At 39.6% G+C, this 20,622-nt stretch overlaps 1 protein-coding gene across 6 annotated transcripts in view; it reads right to left on the bottom strand.

The window, feature by feature from the left end:
* COBLL1 (cordon-bleu WH2 repeat protein like 1) overlaps positions 1–17,025 on the bottom strand; it is a 169,539-nt gene extending 152,514 nt beyond the window's left edge. For 2 of the 6 annotated variants that reach the window (XM_013052010.2, XM_045066834.1), the window contains exons 1-2: positions 16,614–16,859; positions 15,788–15,905 (exon numbers count right to left, since the gene is read on the bottom strand). In XM_013052010.2, coding sequence (XP_012907464.1) covers positions 15,788–15,905; positions 16,614–16,623 — 128 coding nt within the window. In that variant the 5' untranslated portion in view covers positions 16,624–16,859. The other 4 variants (XM_045066835.1, XM_045066836.1, XM_013052006.2 and 1 more) reach the window with 3 other exon arrangements.
* Between the last annotated feature and the right edge of the window lie 3,597 nt (positions 17,026–20,622).

Here is a 20,622-nt window from a genome sequence, read left to right as displayed (position 1 = left end):
TAATGACTATTAAATGCACTAGCACCTGTCATGCACTTGACATAGTACCTGGTGAACAGTCAGTATTCAGTAAGTGCTCATGCTTGTATAACCAGTCCTATAAGCCACTGCCCATTGTTCCTAAACTACTATAATCCTGATCCTTTTAATTAGTGGAAATCTGATTTTTAAAATATTTGTTCAAACCCTTAAGTAACTAAGGTTCCATATTATTTTACATACTGTCTTAGAAAACACATTATTTAAAAGAAAATTTACTGGGAATACCTTAATGCTCAAGAAACTTTCCAAGTGCAGAATCTATACATAAGTATAATTCATTCTGCCTAAAATTTTTCATTATACTTACTAAGAAAAGATCTTAATTATGTTAAGAAATTCTGAATAGTCTTGGGGTGCCTGGGTGGCTCAGTGGGTTGAGCCTCTGCCTCGGGCTCAGCTCATGATCTTGAGCCCTGCATTGGGCTCTCTCTCAGTGGGGAGCTTGCTTCCCCCTCTCTCTCTGACTGCTGCTCTGCCTGCTTATGATCTCTCTCTCTCTCTCTGTCTAATAAACAAATAAAATCTTAAAAAAAAAAAAGAAATTCTGAATAGTCTTTTTTGACATCCAAACTTACCTGCAAGAATATGAAAAATACTCTTGTATTACCAAAAAAAAGCAAACCCAGAAAAACATTAATAAGATTACTTAATTGTATTTGTTCTAATAAAGGGTTTTAGACAAGAGCATGCAGGGTTAACATATTAGCATAACATGCTAATATGCTGCCACCAGAACCTGAAGAGTTACAGCTTTATACAATCTAGAACAAATGTTGCCCATTAGCCTAACACCCTAAATGATATAGTCATTGTCGTCACTATGTTAAAAGAAAAAAAATTCTTCAATATGTGAGAGCCTATGTTTAGAATAGCATCTCAAATTCCCATTCCCTCTTTTGAATGATGTTCTTGTATATAACATTACAACAGAAAAATTTCAGTCACTACATATCATTCCTAACAAAATCAAAGAAATACAGTTTGAGTTACTCTCATCTTACAGAAAAGAAAAGTAAAATACTAAAATATGAGGCAATTCCCACAATGGCAAAGAGAAGAAACAATCAGAATTGCAATCACCTTGGTAACATATTCCTAACCTCAGAGGGAACAATTTTCTCCTCTAAAAATTGTGATTTTCATTAAGATTCGTACCCATTTTGTATTCAGTGTTCCAAGAATAACTTTCCTGCACCTGGCACAGAGACTTTCATGGGGGACTGATGAAGAAAACCAACCCCATCTTCCATTTCCTGGGAGAGAAAAATGAGAACAGACATGTTCTCTCGCTCCTTGGTTTCCATTTAGTACAGTAACAATGTCAGCACAACAAGAAGCTGTTTCCTAAAAACAGGTAATGTTTATAATTTAACAAGCAAAAACTGAAAGCCTGATTTGTGCTGGTGTTAATTCCACACTTTCATGCTCTGTAATTATCTTTTTCCACCACAGAGGAAATGGAGAGCCAATGAGGGAAAGAAAGTACCCAGACAACAAGTGGCAGAACAGAGATCAGGCTCTAAACCTTCCATCACCAAGTTCATTCTGCAACAGTGTTATTCTGGCTTCAGAGTGTTATTCTGGCTTCTGGATGGACCAGTTTTATTTGAAACCAAAAATAATGCTGGTAAATTCCTGAGAGCCAGGCGCACCGGTTCACCACAGTGGACAACTATAAAGTAGACTGCAGAGTTAAATGGAGAGAAGAAGCCTCGCTTAAAATGCTTTATGCAATGCCGTACATCTGGACATACATTAAACTTTTACTTTTTCAAGGTTTTGGTTTGGTTTTTTTTCTGATGAGCTCTGGCTTAGAACTTCATTTGAAGACCATGTAAAATGTCGACTTGCTTTCAAAAACGTTCTTAGAAAAATAAAAAGAGCAAACTTGTTTTCTACTGTAATATTTGCAGTTTTGTACACATCTTGAAATATAACTTTCAAAAACACTGGGGAGAAACAGCACTCATACTGATTTTTCAACAATTTAATTTCTTCCACTCATGATATGTTTAAATGCTCAAGCCCTTCTTTCCTGAGCTGGCAGGAAACACCCTTTATTATTTGTTCTTATTCTTTAGCTACTATTGTTCACATCAAAAGTCTGATTGCTTACACCAGTAAAATAAGTGAATCAAAATAACAAGGCTCTTGACACTCTAGACTTTCGATTGTCAAGATTTTAGAATCTTGACACAAATTAGTGGAATTCTTATGCACTGATTAATCATGTAATTAATGACTAATTGCTTCATTCTCAAAACCTATATTCTGTAAATCAAATGTTACTCTATCATTATTTAAATAGGGATATTTAGGCTGTAAATAAACATTGAGTACTTATGTCCTGTTAAACAATCTTCCCCATGATGGCAAAATACTTGGTTTTGTCTAAGTTTGAGATGGAAACATTACTCAGAATTTTCACTTATACTGCTAATGGAATGTATATTTCTCTTATAAACACCACTGCAGGGCATAATGCTAAAAGATACTATCAGACTAACAATGGAATTTTGTAATAGAATCCTAAGAGGTTTACAAAAGCTCTTTAAATTGTGTAGCATTTGATGGTGGTTTAACAATTCATTTTGACTAACAGCTGCAAAAACTAACGTTAAATACTCAGTTTGACGCTTTCTGTAATTAAGCTTTTACCTCTCTAGTGAACAAGTAATCCACTGGTCTTCATCCCCAACACTGACCTCTTGCTCAGGTTCACACAAATTTAAATAATACCTATCCGATAATTCATCATTAGGTGTCTAGGTACATGTAGGAAATTAAATTAAAAACCAGCAGTATACACAAAAGAAGCCAAGAACATGGCTCTGCCTTCTAGGTTTTCACAATCTAGTTAGCTTAATTAAACATACCAGGAAAGTGTATTAGCTGAGTAAACTGTAAACTGTGTAAAGAATGCTAAAATGACCACGTAGTACTAGCAAAGAGTAGTGGTAGGAGGAATAAATCCATCAACAGTGGACTAGTTATGTAAGTCATATTTCATCCCTACAAAGACACAGTACACACCAGGGAGAAAAAATAGAGCTATTTATGTAGTTAAATGGAATAATTACCAAGTTATATGATTAAGTAAAAAAAGCAAGGTACAGAGCAGTACGGTGTATAAGAAACAATATGCACACATGCATTCATTTGCTCCTGAGTGTAAGGAGATGCCCTCTCCCGTATGGTAGCCAATAATTATATAAGGCTTTTCAGCACTGGATATGTGGCTAGTGTGATTAAGAATTTAAATTTCAATTTTATATAACTAAATTTCAAAACTGACTCAGTGCAAAATATTTTGTTAAAGACAACATGTGTGTTTTATAGAACCAGAATCATGTTAACTTTGTCTCGTGTAATATACCATTTAAACTGAATTTTTTAATGTAGTGTTTAAAAAATTTTAAACTGTATTTGTGGTTCCCATTATATTTCCATTGGACAGCACTGGTAAACAGTATCCTACCAGGATTCAAAAGAACTAGGGACACGGATTGCCTTAGAAAACCTAGATGCCAGGAACCAAGTCACTAGACAGAGATCTCTCACTGCTTGGTCATTTTTCTCTTGAATTTTGTGCCATTTGGATATACTGCCTATTAAAAAAATAATAAGTAAGTGCTGTGACCTACAAACACCAGTGTAAAGAATGACTGTCATCAGAATAATTATCAATGATATTTTGCATGGAATCTCTCCCCCCAAAAGCATATATGGTACTTTTGAAGAGGTTATACATGGTCTTTGGCAGAAAATGCTCTTTGGTAATCTAAGATCACAGAACTGTTTCACAAACTAACAGAACCGGAGTTACCAAATGAGCCCAAGAGATTAAAGACTTCAAGCCTCAAACTGCTTAAACTAACAAAACCACTGCCTTTTCTTTCACCACCAGAGACTGTTCTATTCTTCATTTTTCCACTCATCAAACATATTATCCATTTTCTTGTTCCCTTCTTCATCTATATCCCCAAATAAAAACTTAATTATCTCTACATTTCCATTTAGCACTGAGTGTATCTACTTGGCTAAGCAAAGAAGGGGGTAAAAACTAGGAAATAGTCCCCTTTACAACCCAAAAATTTTAATTTTTTTCCATGAAGCAGTAAGGTAAAAACATAAGCAGATCACAAAGGGCTCAAGTAAATGAGTACTATATACAACTGAGTTACACTTAATATATTTAAATATAAAATGAAAAATGAGATTGCATATATACAGGGTATTAGTTCTTTCAAATTTCCCCATCTTATTTTAAAACCCAATACTTGAGAAATTTTTTCTGCTTTGACATAGCTGATTTTTTAAGATTTTATTTATTTATTTGAGAGAGAGAGAGCACACAAGAGCAGGATGAGGGGCAAAGGGAGAAGCAGACTCCCCACTGTGCTGGGAGCCTGATGTGGGTTCAATGATGCTTAACCTACTGAGCCACCCTGCCGAGCTCACTTTAGAGCTTAAAATGCATATATCAATGAAAACTGCGTTTTGGGGGGTTGTTTTTGTTTGTTTGTTTGTTTTTGTTTTTGTCTTTTTTTTTTTACTCTTCGAATGAAAACTGGTTTTAATTATCAGTGTTAAGTTTAAGGGAGAAAGTCACACCATTCTCAATTACAAAGCACAACTCTTCTTTTCTCACACCTCAAGTATGTCTGACATAGGGCTTCATTCATTTTGAGGAAATTCTCCTAAGAGAATGTGTGCAAGAGCATCCACAACTCAGCCCAAGAAAGACAGGTTCCTCACCAGTCACACATATCACACACCAGAATGACTCATCAGCACAATAAGTAGAGGTTTTGACTAAGTTTGATTCAGAGAGCAAGGCATTCTGGATAGCTTTTAACTATTAAAACAAAATGGCCAAATGCCATAATTTTTAAAAACTGCTTCTTGACTGGAAATCACATGAAATTCCCTGTGAAGATCAACAGGCGGTAAAAGATGGAATTAAATAGCCATCACGGTACTGCTCCCCTGCTTCCCAGGCTGTGTATACCTTCAGCACAAACAATCATTTCTTAGTTTCCCAATGCTGATACCAACAGTGTTTTTGTGTTCAAACCACTCTAATTAGCTGTAGGGTTCAGACACCTTGTCTCTTAAATTTTTCTGATCCAAATCCATGATATTCAAATATTCATCACCACCAACATGATGTGTTTAATATCTGGAAGAATAAAAAAAAATGGATTTGGTTTACCAAAAATTATAGCAAATATCCCTTGAACACCTTCAGATAACTTTTAGAACTGCCATTAATTTGAACTTATATAATCTGCTTAGTGTCCTAAATCCCTATGATTCACAAAAACATGAAAATCGAAAGTGGTGCATCCCCAACATATATATGAAATCCTGAATATGATTAGAAAAACTCTAAGGATGCCTGAGTGGCTAACTCAGCTGCCTGTGGCTTAGGTCAAGGTCCCAGGGTCCTGGGATGGAGCCCGACATTGGGCTCCCTGATCAGCAGGGAGCCTGCTTCTCCCTCTCCCGCTGTGGCTCCCCCTGCTTTGTTGTGTCAAATAAAAAAACAAAATCTAAAAAAAACAAATAAAAACAAAAGAAGAAAGAAAGAAAGAGAAAAGAGAAAGAAAAACCCTAAAAACGCAATTAGTAAATTCAAGTCTATACCACTTACAGCTACCAAGTTAATTGAAAACATGTTCCTAGGCTTCACAAGCATACCAACACAAAGTTCAGAACTAAATTTTCTTAGCATCATCTAAGAATGAATTTCCTATGTTCCTTTCTACATACACACAGGATCACAGACAATTAGACATAAGGTAGACATTGCTCCTTTCAGACAAGGTTGCATTTCAAAAATGATATATGGTAAACTGGAGTAAATTACAGGTTGGAATAAGTTCTAGATAAAAATTTGTCCCAATTAAAATGTGAGGTGAAGGGGCGCCTGAGTAGCTCAGTCATTAAGCATATGCCTTCCACTCAGGTCACAATCCCAGGTCCTGGGATGGAGCCCCGCATTGGGTTCTTTGCTCAACAGGAAGACTGCTTCTTCCTCTCCCCCCCCCACGCCCCCCCACGCCCCCCCCACTTGTTTACCCTCTCTCCCAGTGTCTCTCTTTGTCAAATAAATAAATAAAATCTTTTAAAAATATATGACGGGAAAATCAGTCTATTTCTCCTTTCAGACCATTCATGTTTGTCTTTCAAAAGAAGTCCTATCTAACTTTCCTGCAGGGGGAAATGTTCACAGATAATAAAACTATCATGGTAAAACCTGCCCTCTTTCAGAGAAAGAGAAAACTGCAGAAGGCTGGTAGCATGGGATCATAACAGAAAATTTAAAAATTAGTTTATTTTCATATGCTAAAATTCTTTTTTCTGCTACCTCCAGCTTTGCTCTCTAAAGGAGAGCAAAAAGATTTTCATTTGAAATTAAAGCATTTAGCTGCTTTCTGGGAATGGATATCTTAAATAAAAGTTAAAGACTGGAAGAATCCATGCCCGTAATCTAGTAGGCACTTAACTCGGGAGTTTTGCTGTCAGCAAAAGATCCAGTCGTGGATATCCAAGAATATGGGGGCTGCCTAAGATCATGAGGTCCTTTAAGACATTCACCATGTCTCTTTCCTAATTCTATTAAAGCAATGATACTTGACTGGCAGGCACAAAAGAACAAGAAACAAAGGGTTGCTCCTCTCTCTGACACTTCCACTTTAGCACAAAGGAAATAATTAATTCAGCAGCTCTTATAATTATCTTGACCACTGTTGACTTAATTTGGCCTAGAAATTACAGCAGGTCCATTAAACATGGGAATGGTAGGGTGGTAGCCATGTTCCAATTTAGCAACTCAATTTCCTGTTTTTCCAGCAGATCTGATACACAACTGTAGCAGCTGTTAAAATTCTGGCTCCTGTCACCACTACTCCCCTTGGGGTCATCTCATACTTCCTCACTTCCATTTCTCCAGAAATAATAGCATGTGTGCACGTATGTAAGAGAGATGAAAACCCTCAAGGCCTGGTGATAAAGGTCCCATTTAGGTTTCAGCATCTTAACTCTACTTCCTTATAAGTATATCTTGGTATAGGTGCTAAAACTGTAACCTAGGCTACAAAATGAAATTTTTAAAAGTACGGTGGAATGCATGCTTTCATGTTAATCCTCCAAATTAATCACATTGAAAAACAATGCACTTTTCCCAATGACACTACCATTTAAAAAATATATTCTGATGTCACTGGCGTTCAACCGTGTTTAAAGTCAGCCTACACACTAAAGAGAAAATCAGAATCATTATGGGCACATCATGACCCTAACTGTTATAATTCAGGTGCTTTTTCAACCCCACTTCAAAGGATTGCCCCTGAACCACTTTGGTTATTTTCAAAAGTCAGCCACCCCCCCATGGCATTTCACTCTTAATTCCGTTCAAAGTAATTTTCTGCAAGTCTGAGGCAATTACAAAAAAATAAAAAATAAACCTCTCTCCTATTAACCAGACAGCTGTAGTCCCCGTTTCCCACGGTTTCGCTTTGGGCATTTTGGGTTGCCCGCAGTCAGCAGACGATTCCCCTTCCGAGGGATCGTCATAGGGCCAGGTGTAGCCACACAGCCAGCATCACACGGCCTACATCAAGCACCTCGCTTCACCTCCTCAGGAGGGCACTCTGTCATCTCACGTCATCACCGGAAGGGATAGGTGCCTCGTTAGCGCAGTAGGTAGCGCATCAGTCTCATAATCACAGGAAGGGTGAGTACAGTCCTGTACTGGGGGAGGGTGGGGCGGGGAATAGTGAGTGCATGCGTGAACACACCCGGGGGTGAGAGAGACCAACCACATCCACATAACTTTTATTACATATAATTTGGAGTCTTTCTCCATCGGATGGGGATCCCCAAATGTCAGGGGAGGACCAAGCGAAGCCAGTGGCAGGAGGGTGGTGGAAGAATTCACCTTTAGCAGAACAAAGGAGGGAGCAAGTTTTATGGAATAGGGTTGGCCCCAGGACCGCAGAGGAGAGACTGCAAGGAGGCAATGGGCGGGGCCTACTTTTAAAGAGGGAAAGTGAGGAAGTCTGGGGATGTATGGAATTTTCCCTTTGGGGTAACTATGCCAGTTTATAAGTAGCCCACTGGTTAGTTAGGGCCTATGGACATTTAGGGGGCAGGGGGTGTCACCTGATGGGCCTGTATTTATCCAAGCGGTCTCTGTGGACCCTCTGTACATTCCATTGCTCCAACCTGTTGCCCCAAAGTGACCTCTACATGTAACTTTAAATTGTTATGGCTATTCTGTTTTATGATCAGTTATGTGGTTAATCTCTTACTGTGCCTACCTTATAAATGAAACTTTATCACAGGTGTGTATGCATGGGGGAAAATGGTATGTATAGAAGGTTCAGTACTATGCCCAGTTTCAGGCATCCACTGCAGGCTGGCACATATGGCACATGCCCCCCCCCCCATAAAGGGGTTGGGGAGGAAGACTACGGTACTTTCTAATTGTGTGCATTATCTCTGAAGCTCTCATTTCAGTGGGCAAAGTGTTTCTAATAGGGCGAGAACGAGAGTAACTAGGGAGAATTAAAATGAGGGATTCTGAGGCAGTTCTCCCCCCCCCATTTCTCTAGCACCTCCATTCTCTCCACCTCATAACCACAACCCTGAAAGCCTTAAGGGGGCTCTGTTTTTTCTCTGAAGAGTAGGCAGTTAAGAAACCGACCTGATTCGGTAGTACATGTGTTCTCTTCCCACCAAATTTCTGAAGGCTTGTTTCTGAGCAATTTCCCTCAGCTATATAGCATGAAAAACCCAAATGTAATCAGGATATTGCCCAACACAGGGCACAACATATATTTGAAACCCAAATACCTTAATTTATTGCCAATGAAACCTGGAAATTCTGACCTTAGTAAGGATTTATCATGATGTAAAATGTATTAAAACTTACAGATAGTACCAAGTTTTTAGCTGTCTAGGAGCTGAGCTGAATAGACTTTTTCTCCTGCCATGGCATTCTTTGCTGTCTTAATACTGACATGACCATCCCAATTAAAGTACTTACTCTGTCAAATTACTCCACATTTTCACTCTTCAGCTTTTTTCTTAAGTCTAAACCCATTTAAATAGTTTTAACTTATTTACATTTATGAACACTGTGAACCTAAGCTATATGAAAATAATAATACATTACCCCAAGCTCACTCTAACATTTCTCTAAAGACTAGTCAGTCTTTGAGAAGCTTTTCCAAGGGATTCATTCCTCAGATATGAAGTTTATATGCAAAACTGAAGACATTTGGCCCTTTATAAATAGTCCTGGGAAACTTCTTTCTCCCATACTTTTAGTTTATTTTTACTGTAACAGATGGGGGAAAAATTTAGGAAAGCAGTCTTAAAAAAAAAAAAAAAAGAGCCTTACAACAACTATCATACTAATGTTAGAACACTGAAAACTTACAGATATGAAATATCTTTAACAACAACAAAAACACTTGCTGGAAGTTATAAAGGCAGTTTGACTTAACTCATAATGTAGGTATGGACTCAAAGACCTAGAAAGCAACTCCTTCAACTTTGCTCCTAAACATCTAACTATGTATCAGTCATTTTTCATGAAAGTGTCTTCAGCACATGAAAGAGAAGTTTAGGACTTCTCTTTAAAATATATTCCAATATCATATTCCAATATCATATGTTAAAATTCTATAGTGCTTGCCAAAGAACCATGCCTGTCTTCACTTTAAAAAAAATCAATCACTAATCACCATTCTGCAAAATTTCTTACTGTAAGATATATTTTGTTACATGCAAACAGAACATTAATCATTTTCTTCCAATTTAAGTTTAATACTTAAAGTCCTCCTGCCAGGGGGACGTGAGTGGCTCGGTTGTTAAGTATCTGCCTCTGGCTGAGTTGTGACCCTGTGTCGAGTCCTACATTGGGCTCTCTCCTCAGCAGGGAGCATGCTGTTCCCTCACCCTCTCCCCCTGCTTGTGCTGTCTATCTCTCTCTCTCTCTCTGTCAAATAAATAAAATCTTAAAAAAAAAAAAAGTCCTCCTGCCAGTATATAAATTTGAATAATCACTATTTCATTTATCAATTTCATAAGTTAGGCCAAGAGGGTCTGCAAACTTTACTAAGACTACAAGGTAAATATTTTTAGCTTTGCAGGCCATATGATCTCTGTCTGGACCATTCTGCTACGACTGGAAAGCAGTCACATAATATGTAAATGAGTGGGTATTGCTGTGTGCCAATAAAACTCTACAGAAACAGAGGATAAGAGATTAATATCCAGAATATGTACAAAACATTCAACAACCTAACATTCAACAACATTCAACAACCAAAAAAGCAAACCCAACTAAAAATAGGCAAAGAACTTACATAGACATTTCTCAAAAGAAGATATGCAAATAAACAATAAGGACATGAAATGACACTCAGCATCAGTAGTCATTAGGAAAATGCAAATCAAAACTACGATGAGATGCCACCTCACACTCATTAGAATGGCTACTATTAAAAAGAAAGAAAGAAAGGAAAAGAAAAGAAACAGAAACCAACAAGGACTCTTGCCCACAGTTGTTGGGAATAGCATCACCAATATGGGAAAGACTACGATCGCCCTCAAAAAATTAAAAATAGAATTACCATTTGATCCAGCAATTCTACTTCAAAAGAATTGAAAACAGGCTCTTAAAAAGATATTTGTACTATGGTGAGTGCTGTGAAGTATGTAAACCTGGCGATACAGACCTGCACCCCTGGGGCTAATAATATATTATATGTTTATAAAAAATAAAATTATGAAAAAAATAAATAAATAAAATTTTTTAAAATAGATATTTGTATACTATGTTCCTAGCAGCAATATTCACAATAGCTAAAATAAGGAAGCAACCCAGTGTCCATCCACAGAGAAATGGCTAAGCAACATGTAGGCTATTATTCAGCCCTAAAAAAGGAAATTTTGATATATGATACAATATGGATGAACTCTGAAATCATTATACTAAGTGAAATAGGCCAGTCACAAAAATATATATACTTTTTGCTTCCACTTATACAAGCTACTTAGAGCGGTCAAAATCACAGAGAATGGTGGCCACCAGAGGACATGACAGAGAGGAGTGATGTTCAATGGGTATGAAGTTTCAGTTCTGTAAGATGAAGAGAGTTCTGGAAACGGATGGTGGTGCTGGATGCACAACAATATGAATGAACCAATGAACTGTACATTTTATAATGTTTAAAATAAATCTTGTTATATGCATTTTACCATCAACGACAACAAAATTAGGGTTAAAATCAAATAGGTGGGGTGCGTGGGTGGCTCAGTTGGTTAAGTGACTGCCTTCAGCTCAGGTCATGATCCCAGAGTTCTGGGATCGAGCCCCACATCAGGCTCCCTGCTTAGTAGGGAGCCTTAAAAATCTCAAAAAAAAACAAAAAAAAAATAGGTGAAGGGCCCATTTCAGCCTTCTGGACTTACTTTGCTGGGCCTTAATTTGCTGATCAGAGACAAACTACTGTATATTAAGCTTGAAGCATAAACAATGTTTTAAAGCTAACATGAAAGTACAATTTCTATGCTAACATCATGTTCTTTTCCTACATAATTTCTTTGGTAAAGCTCTTAACATCAGGAACCAATCTCCTAGTGATTAAAAAACGTGTTTTACATAAAGTAAGGGCTTGCAAGTTTTCACTAATTAATTAAATGAAAGCAGCTGTCTTAATAACATAAGCGTGACATTTATAAATACACCTGGCATTTCAATATTGTAATAAGATCATAACGTTATTGAATATCCTCTAACACACTGAGAGGAAATTAGACTTTGGACTAAAAGTCTAACATTACCTTAACTTCATTTGTCTTATTTGGTAATTGAATATTCCTACTTTTAAAAGCGCACTATAAATTTAATAGCCATCTAATAGCAAAAATAAGCAGCTTGCCATATGACAAAAGAAGGCTATCAGTTAACTATAAATTAAATCATCCCAAACACGTGAAAATGTTCAATATTTTGAAGACATAAACCAAACATTTAAGTTCTTTTTAAATCCTAGGTATTGGGGTTTTTCATATGCATTAGAATTTGTAGGAGTTTTTAAAAATATAAAAATGATTTTAGAAGAGTCAAGTCAAGACACTTACAAAGCCACTCTAGATAAAAAATACTCTGGCCATTCAGAGTAATTAATAGGGGCAAACTCCGGGTGCCAACTTGCCTCCTGAGGAAGAGCACAGGTATGGGGATCAGATCTTGTTTCTGTTACTCTTTCACCACTTAAAGTTGAGTGCCTTTGAGTTTGTTAGTTTAGCTCTTAGAGCCTGGGTTTCCACAACTGCAAAGTGGAGTTAATATACTTCCTCTGAAAGGAGTAGCAAATTTTTTAAAAAATATTACTATAAAGCAACTAAATGGAATCTTTACAGAAGCAAACTAAAGCTGAAAATGAGGATCGTGAGTTGCCTGAAAATGATTAATAGCAATCCTCATTCCATCACCTCCATCTCAGATGTTAACACCTACTTAATCATTGGCTCTCAGAACTGATAGCACATTACATTCACTGGAGCAGCATTTAAAACCTCTCCACAGCTTGTCCCAGCATAGGCCAAATAAAACCAGAACAGGTATCAGGTGTGACAGCATGGTGTTAAAGATCCCTAGGTAATTCTCATGTTGAAACCTCAGCTAAGATACTCAACTTCTAAATAGTCAACAAATGTTAGCTTACAAGAATTCAGTTTATACAATCAGTAAAATTTTAGAGCCTGTAATGCACCCAAATAACAGCCTTAAAAAGTAGCCACTAAATCAATTAATTTTTTCTACATCTTCAATGAACTCCATAGCTCCAAAGCTGCAAAATTATAAAGCAGGTTTTTTACCCTGGTCTATGCCTAAAAATCTGTTCCGAAATCAAAACATTAGCATCACTCAAAGTAAGGCTAACTACACTTTTGACATTTAAATTTCAATGAATTAAAAAAGGAAGGGGGGTATCCGTAGGGGAAGTTACAAACACAAGCAGTAGCAGTTCTAAAGATAATGTACCCAAACTGACTCTGTGAAATTTAAATGTATCTTACAGTGGTCAGGAATAGATTTTTTAAAAATTTTTAAAAAGGCAACGAACCAGGCAACCAAAGTCCTGGGTTTTCCTTCAGATTTTGCCACTCAATTGTTCTGGGACTTCAGCATTCAGTGTCATTCAGTGTCTCCGGGCTTCAGATTCTCATTTGCATAACATAGAATTGCACTAGATTTCTTTAAAATGACCTGTTAAAACAATGTAAAACTTGGAGGGATTCTTTAGAGCAGGGATATCCAAGGAGAACTAAACTAGGCCTCATGGGTTATTAGAGTCATGAGTCATGGTTTAATTAGTTTTGTAGTAAGGAATTTACTTCCCAAACCCAATAATTTATTGTAACATTGAGATTGCTCCCTGCCACCTCCCATAAGCCCCTATCTAGGATCCTTTTTTTACCCCACAATTAAATCATTTTTAATGTTTTGAGGGTTTTTGATAAAAGGAACAAAAGCAATACTGCACTGAATATTCAACAAACATAATAGGAACTTGGGATATGTGAAGGAACAAGATAGAAAAGTGAAAGATGACACAATTTTTTTTAATGTTTATACTTTGCAGATATTGATCACTTCTCTAAATAGAATGCAAGATAAAATGATACAGTCTAGATAAGATGTTGAAGCATTTTTGCAGATGTCCCTCCTCAAATTTGGAGAGGGTCAAATTCCTTAAAAGTATTTTCTTCATAGTTGGAAGAATTAGATAAAGCAGTTTTGTACATTATTTTCAAGAATGTATCAGTTTAACCTTTAAATTCTCAAAAGTGAAATCTGAAATATCTTAACTGTCGTCGTGTTTATCATTAGATAGCTCTTTCCACTAAATTCCAAAGCCATCTCATCTCACCTATTTTACTAAAGAAGTATTGATTTCTGAACACCAGTAAGTGTATTTCCTGTACAAGCATATGCTGTCTTTTTTAATTGTTCCTTAACTTAATCCATTTTCAAATCCACCGTTGTTGTTGTTGTTTTCTTAAAGATTTTATTTATTTGAAAGAGAGAGATCACAACTAGGCAGGGAAGCAGGCTCCCTGCTGAGCAGAGAGCCCAATGCAGGGCTGGATCCCAGGACCCTGAGATCAGGACCTGGGCTGAAGGCAGAAGCTTAACCCACTGAGCCACCCAGACACCCCAAATCCACCGGTTTAATACTATCTTACTTTGTGCCCCTCAAATACATTTCCGTATTCCAGAAAATTGTTTCATCTTCAATTCACGTATCTCTGCAGTTTCATTTAGAGGCTCATGCTTTTATGATTAAGATCTTTCAACCAATGTATTTCTTTACACATCCTGATGTGAGAATAAATGGAAGTATGTATATTACTGAACAATGAAAACACTGGAAAAATAATAGGAACGGAAGTCAGCAGTAACTGGGCTATTTGCAGAGGGGAGAAGACAATTCTAACAAATGAAAGAATTAATTCATACTCTACATGTTTCCTCTACGTAAGCGTTATACAAAATATCTTTTATATTAGTCATGTTGCTTTGAGACTTTTCCATGTTTCCTCTAGACAACTGCCAATGTTCGCATGGTCTCTGATGAATAAACATGCTGTGACTTGCTTCTAAGGAAACGCCTGTCATGTTCCAGGGAAAAATGACTTCTCTACTCTTAAATCAGGGAAACTGCACAACACTCATTCATTAGTTACAAAGTCCATTTTTCCTTAACGTTTCTTTTCTGGAAATCATTCCAGAAAATGCTCTTTAGAGCATTAGAGACTTCAGATTAACTATCACAAAAGAAACTGAGTTGGGAGAATATATGTAGGAAAAGTTATATTACATCAAAGGGGTTCCCACTTCAGAAGCTCAAAGAATGCCCATGTTCAGCCTTCACTGTTTACCAAGACGAAAGTTATTTTCAGGTTTTCCCCATCTCTTGCAGAACTACCTGTTCTCATTACTGTTTACCCAAACGCTTAGCAAGGTGATTATTAGCATATCTGGCAGGAGGACATGCTTCATTTAATATTAACTCACCATGTGACAGCCCCTTCCCCTCCAATCTCTCTTCAAACACGTGAGGACACAAAGAAAAGTATCGTTGTTTGCAGTCTGACTTTGCGCTACGCTTTGGCACCAGCAATTGGCCACAGGCACACACACACCCCGTCCGAGGCGCTCACCCTGCCGGGGCCCGGAACTGTCATGCGGGCTGACAGCTGGTACACCCTCCCGGGGCCCTCCACCGCTCGCAGAAAAGCCCCTTCCTTACAGTCACTTTGACACTGCTCACCTGCCCGGGCCTCAGCCCTCGGCCAAAGAAACTTTCTTCCCCCTTCCCCAGAGCTCACTTACAGGTATCGTCCGCCGCGCTTCCAGGGCACCAAACAAGGGGCTCTTTGTTACAGTTTCTGCTCCAGGACTCCTCACCCAATTCCTGGCATTCAGCTGCCCTTCAGCAACTCCGAGCAGCCCCGGTAGAAAAGCAATCAAAACTACCATAGCCCTCCGCCCCCGCGCCCGGGCGGCCTCCAAGGAGGCCGGGAGCAAGCAGGCTCCTCCGCCGCCTCTCCCGCAGCCAGTGAGTCAGGCAGCGAGCTGCCAGCCAGGTAAACGCGCTGCGGCCTTGCTGCCCTCGCCCTCCCGGAAAACTTCGGCGCGGCGCTCCGGACTTACCCTGTGGGGGCGGCGGGAGGCGTGGGCGCCGCCAGGGCGTTCGGCGCGCGCGGGGTTCCGCTGTCCATCGCCCTGCGGGGCGCGGCGCGGGCTCCAGCTCCCAGGCGGCGTGTCACTACTAGAGTGGGAGAGGCCGGCTGGTCAGGGCGGGCCGCGCGCCTACCCAAGGCCTGAGCGGGGCGGGACGCGCGTCAGGAGCCCGCCCGAGCCCCCCAGCCCCGGGCCCGTCCACCTCCGGGTGCGCTTCCACCTGCGGGCCGAGGCTCCCTGCCCGCGGGCGCCGCCGCCTCAGGTCCTAGCGGCCGCCGGCAGCTTCGGGGGCGGAAGGCGGCGCTGCAGCCTCCGCCCCGTGGGGCTTACTGGGTAGCCATTTGGCGCCTCTCGGGGCGGGAGAGGAGCTCCCCAGGCTGGAAGGAGGAGGAGCGGGGCGAGAAGCTGGGATCCGAGGCACCGCCGCCACGCCGGCAGCGCGTCTCCGGGCTCCCCCGGCCGAGTTTGCACAAACAGAACGCCCTGGGAAAACTTTTCGCGAAGAAAAGTTAGGAGGGCTAGTTCCTCTTTTCCCACCCAGGGCTCCCACTTTCTTTTCAGGAGACAGTGGCTCCCCTGTTCTTTCCCGCGGCTTCCTCTCCCACTCTTCCCTCCCCCGGACCGCGCGCTCCTAGTTGGTCTCTCAAGCCGGGACTTGAAGGAGGAGAGCGCGGCAGCCGCTCCCAGGCTCAGCCCCGCGCCGGCCCGGCGCACGCAGCGCCTCCCCCTGCCCTGCGGGCGGGGTGGCTGGCCCTCTCGGGGCGCCGCAGGGCCTTTCCCAAGGCGGCTTACTCACCCTGCCCCATTTCCCAGCCCAGAGCCCCGGAGCTCGCCGCCACCTCCTCCGGCCGGCCACCCAGAAGTGCCGACGAGCCTCGGCGGCATCGGAGCGAGCGAGGCAGTGAGCCAGAGACAGAAACGGGCGGGGGTGGGCGAGGACCGAGTAGGAATTTCCCTCCCACCCGATTTCGGGTCTTTGGGGTCCGGCTGGGGGAGCCGAACGGAAAGGAAACTCCCACTCAGAGAGTTCCCATTCCCATCGCTAGGGCGTCGCTTCGGGAAGCCGGGCGCGCGGGAGCCCAACAGGTGGGGAGGAAGGGAAGGGTACCTGCCCTGCGAGAACCAGCGGGGAGCACCCGGGCTGCGGCGGAAGTGCGGAGGGAAAACTCGGCGAGCGGGGCCTGCAGCTTGCTCTCCACGTGGTTCGACTTCCACATACAGGGCGGTTTGTTTTGTTTTTCCTCCCCCCCCCCCCGCCCCCCAACTTGACCTCTAAGGTGGCTGCTATTCGATTAAAAGCGCACCTGTGACACTGATTTTTCTAATCGGTGTCAGGTTTAAGCTTGCCTTGTCTTCAGAGGCCTATTTCTTTCGTTCTTTTTAAGCATATAACAGCTGTGACATGAGGACTGGAAGATCATGTCTGGTGATAACCTATTAACTAAGAACAAATGGTAGATTTTATTCACCTCTTGGAAATTTTACAGGAACAAAAGAATCACACTGCTGGGTGCTTGTTCGTCCATTTTGGTTCCCAAGCACATGCCCTGTAGATGGTTCTTTACACCTGACAAACAGGTATATTTGCATATCTCGTATATCATAAATGCCAGCTGAAAGGTGCAAGCCATTTTTGACAGGCCCAAAAGCTTGTCTCAGACCAGCATGTCTTTATTATTATTGTTATTATTATTATTATTATTATTATTATATGGTCTTTATTAGAGTTTATTGATGACAACAGAGAGCTTAAAAAGTCAGGCTTATGGCTTTATTCCGAAGCCTGGAATACATACATAATAGTCTGCTATCATTTTATCTTATAATGTTCTTAAATAAAAACACTTTCAGAAAAATAACGTGAAATTAATAAATTAACCCTAAACTACAGTTTAAGAATAAAAATATTTCAATAAACGTTTGCAGAGACTAGGTGAAAGCATGGTAAAGGAGGCCTCTGCTGTCATGTTAGCATCAGGTAACCAATCTGTGTTAACCACTTCACCCTAGTGAAGATCACGTTTGACAGGTAGTAAAACTGATATATAAAACCAAGTCTTGACTTAATGCTCCTTAATATTTAAGCACTGTAGCAATCAACTAGCATACTAAATGTTAGATGAAACTAACATATTGAATACCTAGCAATATGCCATCTGTCTGTTATGGGCAGTCATCACTATGTACTCCTTTCTGTGCATGATACATTCTTTTCAATGTATCTTTACATATGAAAAGGGGGAAAAGTGCCTTATTTCGATATTGAAACCATATCAGAAAAGTTGTGTTTTAATATCTTACCTGATTTAAATATTAATCAAATCAATTAAATGTATCTGGCTTTTAGTCTCTAAATAACTAAGATTAAACAATTTTATGAGTTAATCTTGCCTCTAAATGACTTACAGTTGCTTGCACAGACAGTAATACAAGTATTGAGTAACGGTGAAACTAAAGTCTATTGACTTTCAATCACAAAATCAAGATTACATTTTAATTAGTTTCAATCTTAATTTATGACATGCTAATAAATATTGACTACATTAGTCTAAACTGAAACATCAAACATTTTCATAACATTTCATAACTGCTGAAAGCATTTTCAATGATCACCAATTTTTCCTGTCCTAGTTTTAGGTATAGGGGAGGATTATACTCTCAACCTCATTGAAAATAGATATAGCGTTGTTTTAGTAAGTAAACGTGAACAGACATGAAACGTTTCATTTCCTGGTGGAATCACTGAAGGGCCAGTGCTTGACTCTATGTTCTCTTTTCTAGCTGCTGCAGTCGTAAAGTGAGTATTAAAATGGGAGGGCACAGGACTGAAGTATCCTGTAGGCCAACTATTACTTAGCCTTCCTTAGGTATAATATGACTGACAACTTTCCAAATCACTAATAGCCTAGATCTTCTCATATGGTACTAACCTATATGATACTTCATTAGCAAAATAGTAATCACAGTTGCTATAAACTACCTGCTCTCAATCCTTCCCTCTGGTTATGCTGAACTATTGCAAAATTACCCAATTTACAAGATTTTGGTCAATTTCTCTTTGGAAATCTCCCTTCCTTCAGTCCATCCAACCATTTTTAATGCATGTACTTGGGTATTTTCTCTTCTGAAAGACCTTCCTGACTACATAGGTAGTATTAGCCCTTTCCTTTCTTAGCCCCAGCAAATTCTGTTGAGTGGGTCCAGGGCCCCATGGTATTTTCAGTTTTCAGTTACATAGTAACAGGGTGTGTGGTGGAGTGAACTTAAGGATCCATGTCTCATCCTTTGTGTCCTGAAAGAATTGCCCAGAACACTGAATGCTATTTGCAAATGTCTGCGGAATGGATGAAGGAGAGAAGAAACACTTTAAGACTCCATTCCTCGGGTGGGATTTTAAGAGGCAAGTGGGAATTTACCTCAGGACTGGCCTTTTCAATTTAAAAGAACAGGTAGGGGTCCCTGGGTGGCTCAGTCCTTAAGCATCTGTCTTCAGCTCAGTTCATGACTGCTCAGCATGAAGCCTGCTTCTCCCTCTTCCACTCCCCCTTTTTGATTCCCTCCCTCTCTGTCAAATAAATAAAAAACAACCTTAAAAAAAAAAACTGGTAGACCATTTAAAATGGAGAAGATACTGAATTTGTTCCTTTTGGGAGAGACTTATTCTACATCTACCTGATGGAGTTAGTTTCAAAATCACCAGGTAGAAAGAAGATCCATTTAGCTATATATCTCTTCAAATGATAGTTTACGATCTCGATTTCTGCTTGGAGAATATTAAAAGAGAAAAATGTTTACATACTTAATAAATATGTATGTGCTTATATAAAAAGCAGACACTGTATGAAGTGTGCAATGCAAAAGTTATTGGAGAAATAGAATTGGAGTTTGTCTACATATTTTGTAAATTATTTGGGACAATGAAAAACTTTTTAATATTTATGTTTTTATTCGAGTATAAATGTCACAGAATAGATTTATTTAAAACAGAAAAAATCAGGGTGCCTTGGTGGCTCAGTTGGTTGAGCGACTGCCTTTTTGACTCAGGTCATGATCCCAGAGACCCGGTATCAAGTCCTGCCTTGAGTCCCACATAGGGTTCCCTGCTCCATGGGGAGTCTGCTTCTCCCTCTGACCCTCTCCCCTCACATGCTCTCCCTCACTGACTCTCAAATAAATTTTTAAAATCTTAAAAAAAAAAATTCATACTTAAGAGGTGATCTATCTTCATATGTATTTCACTTTAGCATAGTATAGCCTAAAGAAAGTGCTTATGTCTTCCTAGAGTGTGTATGTGTATGTGTGTGAGAGGTTTTATATAGCAAGATCAGAGATGTTACAAGGTAGTATTCAATTTTAATGAATCTCTTCAGACTTTGTATTTCATAGAAGCCCCTTAATCTCAATCAAGTATGTCTTTATTATTATTATTAAGATCTTTATTAGAGTTTATTGATGACAACAGGAATCTAAAAGTCAGGCTTATGGCTTTATTCCCAAGTCTGGAATATATACATAATAGTTTATTATCATTTTGTCTTCTTATGGTATTCTTATAATTTACAGAATACTCCCACATGATTTAAAACATAGAAAGTGTTGTTAGAAGTCATTGTCTTCAATATAAATACTCCATGAAAGAGCTTTATCCTTTATCCTAAAGTACCCAAATCCTTTTTGTCCTCTGGAAGCCAGGATTCTTAGACAGGTTTTCTACTTAGTCACTACTGTCCCTATCTTTATCATTGACATAACTGTTTTTCCTTCCTCTCTTATTTCTCATCTTATTTTAATGCCTTTCACTTTCA

The sequence above is a fragment of the Mustela putorius genome, unplaced genomic scaffold (assembly GCF_011764305.1).
Source record: "Mustela putorius furo isolate JIRA1106 unplaced genomic scaffold, ASM1176430v1.1 tig00003869_pilon_pilon_pilon, whole genome shotgun sequence".
Lineage (NCBI taxonomy): Eukaryota > Metazoa > Chordata > Mammalia > Carnivora > Mustelidae > Mustela > Mustela putorius.
This window is presented reverse-complemented; position numbering and strand designations above follow the sequence as displayed.